This window comes from Sciurus carolinensis, chromosome 9 (genome assembly GCF_902686445.1).
Source record: "Sciurus carolinensis chromosome 9, mSciCar1.2, whole genome shotgun sequence".
NCBI classification, from domain to species: Eukaryota; Metazoa; Chordata; class Mammalia; order Rodentia; family Sciuridae; genus Sciurus; species Sciurus carolinensis.
In genome coordinates this window covers 53,471,951-53,481,402 of record NC_062221.1, presented here as the reverse complement: position 1 = coordinate 53,481,402, position 9,452 = coordinate 53,471,951, and the positions used below count along the sequence as shown (strand labels likewise).

Genomic DNA, 9,452 nt, shown 5'->3' with positions numbered 1-9,452 from the left:
CTGCTTCCTATACTCCCAGATCCCACAGTGAGGCATTCCTGGGTATTAAGAGTTGCCGTTCAGATCACAGGAACAGACTGCTCCCGCCACCATGTTTTAAGTCTCCTGCTCAGCCTCGATTCAGTTACTGGTTTTTTCTCAACTGACAAGGATCTCAGGGTTTTCAGAAATGTACCTAAGCCATCGGAGAAAGAGGAAACCCAAGTTGCCAGAGAACCCCCACCTCCCGTGGACAAATGATCCGACATCCTTCACCTTGGCCGGCCCCCACCTACACCCCCAGCCCTCACGCAGGCTCCAGGCAGAGAGGAAGGCGCCTGCTCTCCACAAAGGGCACTTCTGGTTTCCCTCCTTGCGCAGCACACCACTTGGGCGGGCCTTTTAGCTCCTTCTCATATCGTAAGTGACTTTGGTTTCTCTGCCACAAGCGAACAAGGGGTAAGAAGCTGAGACTTCCTAGGTGTTCCAGGGACCTGCCCTGGAATTAGCCCTGTGCCAGCAGTTCAGACATCCCAGTTGTGCCCAGTCCAGCACAGAACAGCGGAGCCTTCTCAGTCCCAGGCTCACCCTCACTGGCCAGCCATGCCCCAGCAACTCTCTGCAGTGGTGGTGCTCTTCATGTTCCTGACTGGTGAGTGACACACCACTTTCCGTGGTGACCCTTGCCATATCTGTTTTTTTTTTTTTTAAACTAAATTCATTCTGATGCCTCTGACCAAGGAGAAGCAGGATAGTCTGTAGATATGGCTTCTGCTTATGGGTGTTTAGATCAAAGACATCTCCAACCTTCACTTTTTCCAAGGTTTTTCACACCTTGGACAGGTTTCTGGGCATTAGGCAGAGTAGGCGTCAACTCCAGAACACAGTGACTCTGTATCTGGCTTGTATATGGGTTGTGGGCAGCTTATCAGGGGCATCTATAGAAATCACTTAGATTTCAGGAGATGAGAACTGAGCCAGGACTCAGAAACGGGTCTCTCACCTTGTTATCTGGATAAAGAAGTCGCGTCTTGCTTTTCCTGTTTTTCTTAAATGGCAGTGCTGTCTTTATATTATGTAAACAGTGAGCTGTCAAGATGCATCTCCTGTGGTCTGACCAATCACACCACTTAAGAAAGGCATAAACCCGGGTGTCAAAGTTTTCTAAAAAATATACTATCATTGCACTTTGGTTCAGAGAGGACATCTGTGATGCCGAGCATATAATTATTATTTGATGTCCTGAGTCCCTGCTTTCACCAGAGCCTCTTCTCCCCAGGACATGGAGTCCTCCTGGGTGCTGTGGTTCTGTTCGTGTTATCAAGTTTGCCGGTTAATTCCCAATTCCCATGAGATCACCGAATGGAGTATGAGAGAGAACTAGTTCTGCCTACACTGTCCTGCTGATATTCTCAAGTGAGAGACACAGTGGCCCCTGGTGTGCCATGAATGTTACAAATGTCGTCAAACTGTGGGAGGGTCATCCAGTTGCCCTGATCCAGGCTGCTTTTCTTTGTGCCATGCTTTGAGAATTATACTTTCGTGTTCTTTGGGATACAGAAAAAAATCACTTGGACTGGGGTGTAGCTGAGTGGTAGAGCTCACACCTACATGGGTGAGGCCTTGGGTTCCATCCCCAGTGCCATGAATGGGAAGAAAGGGAGAAAGAGAAAAAGAAAAAAATCGCCACAGGCTAATACAAAAGCAAACACACTCTGCCCACCCTTGCAGTGACTGACAGACTCAGGCACACAATGACTGTGGACAAACGCCAGTGGCAAGTGGAGGGGAAATGCCCTCCTCTCAGTTGTAATTCTAAGTGTGAGACTTTTCCTCAGGGTCGAACCAGGAGTTGCACTTTGCCGTGGCAGAGATCAGTGCCCCGGGTTCAACTCTTACTAGCAGAGAGGCCTCATTTCTATAACCAGAACTTTCAGCTGTCTAGTTTCTTCACTGAAAAGTGGGGAAAATAGTGTCTTCTCCCAGGGTTGCTGGGAAGACAACATCGGAGTGTCTGTAGAACAATTGTGTAAGTGCTTTGCTTGGCTGGGCCGATCCCCTTCCTGTATTTTTCTCTCATGTCTTCTCCCCAGTCAACAACCTTGTAAGGATTGAAGAACCATTTTGCTTATCAGACAGCAGAGGCACAAAGTGGTTAAAAAAGTTTTGCTAATGGTCACAAAGCACAGAGTTGAGCTTTAAACCAGAGCCATGCCCATAGCAGATAAGCTGAGGGTTCTACATGTGCATCTACTTGCCTATATTAATTCATTTAGTCTTGTCAAGAACTCTGAAAAGTAGGTGCTGGCCTCTTCCCTAGTTTACAGATGAGGGTTCTGAGATAGAGACAGGCTAAGGAATTGTTCATGGCCTCCCAGTTAGCAAGTGGCAGCCCTGAAATTGGCATCCATGAAGTCTGACTTTGGAATTCATGCCCTGAACGACTGCACTGCTCAACCCTGAGTGCAGAGGCTCAAGAGATACTTGTTGCCGGGCTTGGTGGTGCATGTCCAGTATCCCAGGAGCTTGGGAGGCTGAGGCAGGAGGATAACAAGTTCAAAGCCAGCCTCAGCAACGTATAGACACCTGCTTCAAAATTAAAAATAAAAAGATCTGGGGATGTGGCTCAGTGGCTAAGCCTCTTTGGGTTAAATCCCTGGTTCGAAGAATAAAAAAACCCTCGAAACTTGTCAAATTAGAGATTAACAAAAACTATTAGACATTTTGCTAGGAGAGACATAGCTCCTAGGTAAACCAGATGAGTAATTTTTATCTACAATCGTCTTTTCCCTGATCTTAAATTCCTGCTTCAGAAAATGAAAAGATTTAAATTTGTCTCTGTTAAGTTTAGGTTCTATTGTATAAAACCAACAAGCCCCAAATGACAGAGGATTAAACAAGATAGATTTTTGTGTGTTACTCTCTCCTGGGAAAACCAATTCAGAGGAATTGGAACCCGTTCTAGCATAGGGACATGTCTTCCGGTTCCCACCGTCCCCTCTGACTTCCACCTTCAAGGTCTCTGGATGTCTGCTGGAGCTCCAGCCAGCACATACAAGTTATAGGCTTGTTGAAGGAGGAAACAGACGGGCCACAGAGAGGGAGGCCCCCAGGTGACTGAGCTCCCTTCAACCAGCCTTCCCAGAGGCCCACACGACCCTATCGCTTCTACTGCTTTGGCTAACACTTTATCATGTTCCCACGCAGAAGGGAGAGTTGGATGAAGGGCTCTTTACTCCAGGAATCAAGTGTTCAGATTAAACTCAGCTTTCTGTCGCTAACAGGGGAAGACAAGATTTTGGAGTAGTCCGCCAGCAGTCTCCGCCCTTCTGTTCTAGGGTATGACGTCTCTGCTACAGCTGCCCTAGGAAGTACCCAGCAAGGTGCTGGAGTCAGGAGCTAAAACCTGGTCCCCTACACCTGGACTTGGGGTCAGGGCTCCAGTTACCCCCTGACTCTGCTTCTCAGAGGCCTGCAGACAAAATGCGTTCTCCAAGAGCTGCCCAGCCTGCTCCTGCTGAGTCCCCCTCCTCCCCTCCCCAGGCCCTTCCTGTCCTCCAAGCATCCCAGGCCTTCGAAGCCTCGTGGCGCTGCATCTCCTCCTCCTGTCTGGAGTACCATCTATCTCGGCTGCCCAGAGAATTTCTCCTTTCATTGGATGCTCCACCCTAGACTCCCATGGCACCTTAACACCACACTTCCCTGGCACCCTGGGACTGTTTCAACAATGACATTTGTCACACTGAGGAGTGTGGACTATTTGTATCTGCCTCACAATGTTTTGAACCTACAAAAACAAAGACTTAGCCCAGTGCTGGGCATGGAGCCTACCTCAGAGGAGGCCTCTACATACCTGTTGAGTTGAGTGTGTCAGGAAACCCACCAAAGTCTGTCTAGAAAGAGTTTGTCGGGGAAAAACCTAGAGAAGTGGTCATCCTGTGTGGCCACTAACTTTCCCAGGAACTAGGTAATGACTCAGCTCTTACTGCTGGTTATAGAGGAACCAAAACCTTCTCACACCTCTTCCTGCTAACAGTCACTTAGAAAAGCCAGAGCGATGGATTGAGATCCTGGTGTATTAGTTTGCTGAGTCCCCTGAATCCTGGATAGCAAATTCTGGGGTAGGGGTGGAGGTGGGGGTTGGCAGATGAGCATATGAACTCCAGCTCTATGTTCTTTTGAACAGAGGTAAGGTCAAGACAGATTCCAAGCTATGCCCTGCCCTCCATTCTGCCCCCTGCCCTCTTTGTGGGCAGGCAGAGCAGTGACCTTGACCTTACTAAATCTCTAAGGGCCAAAGTTCCCACTTAAAAAGTATGCCCACTTTTACAGAGGTTGGGTATAAATGTGGTCATGTACATAGATTTTGTAAAACAGAGTATTATGTCCCAGATTCATTGAGTACCTCACAAACACATGAACTTTCTGGGACATGTTACAATGCACAGTATAACAGTATATCTACTCCCTATCTAATCACCTGCTCCCCGTTTATACCCCGTACTCCTCAGGAGTGAGGGAAAGGAAGACAGGGTCAGAGAGGAGGAGGAGAAGAGGAGCATGAGAAACCTATTTCCTGCATGGGTTCAATCTATAACACACCTGTGAACATGGCACTTTGGGGTCAACCACAGGCCTGGTCAGCCTTCTTTCATTTCTCTTAGTCAGTGAACAGAAAAAACACCTGAGACAACCAACTTATAAAGAGTAAAGGTTTATTTCGGCTCATGGTTACAGATGTTTCAGTCCTTGATCCATTGGTCCTGTTGCTCTGGGCCTGTAGTGAGGCAGCACATCATGGCAGAAGCACAAAACAGAGTAACACTGCTTGCCTCACGGCCAGAAAGCAAAAGGAAAAAAGGGAAAGAGACTGGGGTCTCACAATGACACTTAAGGGCATGGTTCCAAAGACCTGAAGACCTCTCACTAGGCCCTGCCTCCTAAAGTTTTTACCACCATTTCAGCATGTAAACTTCTGAAGGTTTCACCCCAAGGATCACCATTATGAGAGGTTGGTGAACTGGGGTCCCCACAAGGCGCCCTCCTATTCCTCTCTCCTGTACTTTTGTCTCTTCTTTCCCCAGTTGTCCCAGCCTCATACATCCTACCTTCACACTTCCCCAAATCCAAAGACAGGCTTTGATTCAGATGTACAAGAACTTGAGTCTGACCTCCAACACTGGCAAATTGTATAATCACAGTCAAGTTGATGAAATTTTCTAACCCAAGTTTCCTCATTTAAAAAATGAAGGAACATAGTTTCTGCCAGAGGGTTTTTGAGAAGAGTTGATCTGAGGCCTCCATGTAGTCAATGTCCAGTAACTTGGTAATTTTATTGTTATTTATTAATAAGGGGGAAATAACCACTTAGAAATGTATTTAATGGAAGAAGGAGATTAAAAAGGTGTTGATGGATTATTTTTATTAGATATGATCCTTAGGACTTTATAAATACCAATGTAGAACCTTCTCCTTTTCCTTTTCACATGTTTTCCTAAGTCTTAGCCCAGCACTGGCAACAATGGCTCCAATGATGTTTGAATAAATACAATGAAACCACCGAATTGGAGGACAGAACTGTCTCCCCGGGTGCCTGATCAGACTCCCAAGGGCATTTATTTTTTATTTTTTATTTTTTTAGTTGTTGATGGACCTTTATTTTATTTACTTATTTATTTATATGCGGTGCTGAGAATCAAACCCAGTGCCTCACACAGGCTAGGAAAATGCTCTACCACTAAGCTACAACCCCAGCCCCAAGGGCATTTTTTTAAACCAGGGATTAAACCGGGAGCACTTAACCACTGAACCACATCCTCATTCCCTGCCCCCACCCTCACTTTCTTCTTAGAGACAGGATCTCACTAAGTTGCTCAGGGCCTCACCAGGTTGCTGAGGCTGGCTTTGAACCTGCAGTCCTCCTGCCTCAACCTCCCAAGTCGCTGGGATTTACAGACATATTCCACTGTGCTTGACTCCCAAGGGCATTTTGCATCTGTGTTTTGCACACTTTTCTGGATTGTTATATGACCAGGAGGAGGCAAGGATAGAACCACGCTAGTTGAAAGAAAGCCAGATGTCTTTCATCCTTAAGGGACATCCCCAGAGAGAACTGTGACTACAGTAGACATCGTGTTTGTTCTCAGTAGTCTTGAAGGTTTTCCCTAAAACCAACTCACTTGAGCCTTATGATGTCCCTATGCATACAAGGTTATCATCCCCATTTACCCATTTGACTATTTATTCATCCAGCTCAGACTTACCAAACACTTTCTATGCACAAGTACTGGTGGTGAAATTTTACGCGTAAGTTCCCACCATTAGTGACTTGCAGTCTAATGAGAGATGCACAAAAAATGTGTTTTTTTTCAGGGTTGAAATTCTGCTGGTACCCACTGGCCAGGTTGATCACTAGTCTTAACTCCAATACCACCTCTGGAAATAATTACAAGTTGTAATTAGTGCAGTGAAAATAATGAATAAAACACTGAGATGGAGAATCATGGGGGTTGGGACCTATTCTCCATAAGGAGGACAGGGAAGACTATCTGAGGAGCTGATATAAAGGACAGGCCTCTTGAAGAGTCAGAGCAATAACACCTTAATTTTTTTTCTTGGCTGACAAAGACTGGGTCACACAAAAGGTTAAGAAAATGACAGGAATTTGTCTTTATTTCAAAAAATTATGAGTGGCAAGATAAAAGATGAAATGGATTATATTGTGAAGAAATGAGTCTCCCATCATTAGGGGCAATTAAACATAGATCAGATGACCATAGAGCAAAGATTCATATGTATAATTCATGCATCAGATTAGAGTTTGGACTAAATGACATTTAAATTCCCTTTGAGCCTTAGATTATATATTTTATGAAAACTATAAAACTCTGTGTCTATTTGTTACCAAGATTCATACTGCCTGAGTCCCACCAGGACATCACAGCAGAAGTTTACCTACCAGCACTATTTGATGTCAACTGTCTGGTTTTACATTTAAAGATGGAAAAAGGAGAGGCACTCACACCTAAGGCTCAAGCTGAGCGTGATCACTTTAGTGTACGTTAGTGTCACATCCTATGTAGACAAAGAGGCTTATGCAGAAGAATGTCTGCTGTGCAGTCATAACCCTGTAAAACATTTCATGCTTATAGCTTGTAAATTCCCCCGAAATCTAAAAGTGTATGTAATCTTTTTAAAATCATTTTAAGTTGTAAATGGACACAATATCTTTTTCTGTATTTATTTTTACGTGGTGCTGAGGATTGAACCCAGTGCCTCACACGTGTGAGACAAGCACTCTACCACTGAACAACAGCACCAGCCCCTGCCCTATGTTGTCTTTTTTCTTATGAACAAACATTAAAATGGGAATGGGAGAGGAAACTTGTACGCAATTGATGTTTTGACACTTTTATTTCCTGATTTGCAGTTATCTTGCATGAGGGCCATCAAATGAGAGCAAAAGCATTTCCAGAAAGCAGACACCATCTTCAGTTCACCGCAGCGGCAAAAGGACAGGCCACAGCAAAGCCAACAAACCCAGGGACTCACAAAACTGTGGCAGCAAAATGGATGGATGGTCACATCACCCTGCCAAGAGCTGTCCAAAACTCCAACTCTGAGAACCTGAGAAACACAACAATGAAAACTCCAACTGCTACTCAAGTAACGACAAAAAGTGACCCTTCTGCCAGCCCAGTGATCCTCACCCTGGCCACACCCAACAAGTCACACCCAGTTACAGAAGCCACCATCAGTCCCACCTCGGCTCATTCACCATCACCCATCAAACCACCAGCCTCTACAGCTGGAACCAGTCTATCCACTGTCAGCCACACAACTGGGAAAACCATCCAACCCAGTAAACAGACCCCCCTCCCCAAAACTTTGTCTATGGCACCACACAAAAGCACAACCAGTCAGACGCCTAGTCCACCCACCCATGCCCCAGGTACATCCACAGGGTCACACAATGTCACCCAAACAATCCCACCTGCCACCATAGTTCCTGGGCCCACCCTCGCACCTCAGCCAGCGCCAGCCGAGACCGGAACTTATCAAGTTCTAAACGGAACCAGGCTCTGTATCAAAGCAGAGATGGGGATACAGCTGATTGTTCAAGAAAAGGAGTCGGTAAGTTGGGGGCCACAGTAATGGCACCTTTAAAAATCTGTGAGTGGAATTTGTCTTACTAGGAATGCATAATCTCCTGCATTAAGTCCTTAAATGAAATACATAGCCATGAGCTCATCTTTCTCCAAGGTGCTCCTTTAGAAGGCAAATATCTTTTGGAGAAACACAAAAATAGAAAGGAAGGCACACAATTTCAATATGCACACCCTGACTTCTGGCTAACTCTGCAAGGAGGGGTGAGTGGGTTGCCAACCACACCCCTCCGCATGACTTCCCCTCAATCCCTTACCTGAGAAATGAGAAATTTGAATCAGACATTCTCTATGGTTCCAGTCACCATAATATTAATAAGAAAATCCAGGTTAACAAGAAGATTGGGGAAAGAAATCACCATAAAATCAAACTTTCCTTTTTTGTATAGATTTTATGATTTTAAAGAAAACTTCCACCCTCAGATTTTCATCTGAGGTAGGAGTACCCCAGAGCACAAACTCTTCTTCATAGCATCTCTCAACACACTTAGTTGAACAAAATTTAAATTCCACCCAGTTTTTCGAGAATATTCCTACCACCAGCCACCTGTCAAGGAGCTCCTGTTATGGGCAAACGCCTTCTTGAAGAAGGCTTTGGAGCATGAGTTTGGAAGCGAGAGGATGTCATCCATCGAAGGACTTCCCAGTTCTCAAGCCCACTTAGTTCACTTACTAGTCTGTGCTTCTGAGTCCCTTGCTCGAATTTTCTTCTACCTCTCATTGAGCTGATCTTTCTTATTCGGTTTAGGTTTTTTCACCTCAGAGATACTTCAATATTGACCCCAATGCAACCCAAGCCTCTGGGAACTGTGGCTCCCGAAAATCCAGCCTTCTCTTGAATTTCAAGGGTGGATCTGTGAATCTAACGTTTACCAAGGTGAGGTGTGGGGTCCTTCACACCAGCTGGCCCCAGTGTGTCTTTACCTATCCCTCCCCCTGCCCCTTTCCGGGGCACTGGTGATGCAATGCTTTACCTCCGTCCAAGGCCCAGCAGCAACAGACCTCAGAGCCTTTTGAGATCTTTGCTGATAAGAATGAGGGGCATGGGAATGGAGAAGAGGGAAGTGTCGACATCTTGTGTTTGCCTTCATCCCCCTTCAGCCTCCTCTGTGCAGGCCAAGAAGAATTTTAATGCCTCTCATGGGAGGCTTGGGGAACCTAGTCTCCAGTGCCCTTTGCAAACCACTAAAGGAGGAAGTCGTACAGATGAGTAGATCTATAAAAATTCCCAGTGGACACCAGATCAACAGGATTATCCTAAGACCAAAACCAAATGTCACAATGGGTTCTTTCCAACCACAGAAGGTA

At 45.6% G+C, this 9,452-nt stretch overlaps 1 protein-coding gene across 2 annotated transcripts in view; it reads left to right on the top strand.

The window, feature by feature from the left end:
* Positions 1–354: 354 nt before the first annotated feature.
* Lamp3 (lysosomal associated membrane protein 3) overlaps positions 355–9,452 on the top strand; it is a 35,030-nt gene continuing 25,932 nt past the window's right edge. The window contains exons 1-3 of one of the 2 annotated variants that reach the window (XM_047565053.1): positions 355–631; positions 7,409–8,112; positions 8,893–9,021. In XM_047565053.1, coding sequence (XP_047421009.1) covers positions 583–631; positions 7,409–8,112; positions 8,893–9,021 — 882 coding nt within the window. In that variant the 5' untranslated portion in view covers positions 355–582. The remainder of the gene's footprint in view (positions 632–7,408; positions 8,113–8,892; positions 9,022–9,452) is intronic. The other variant, XM_047565055.1, reaches the window with a different exon arrangement.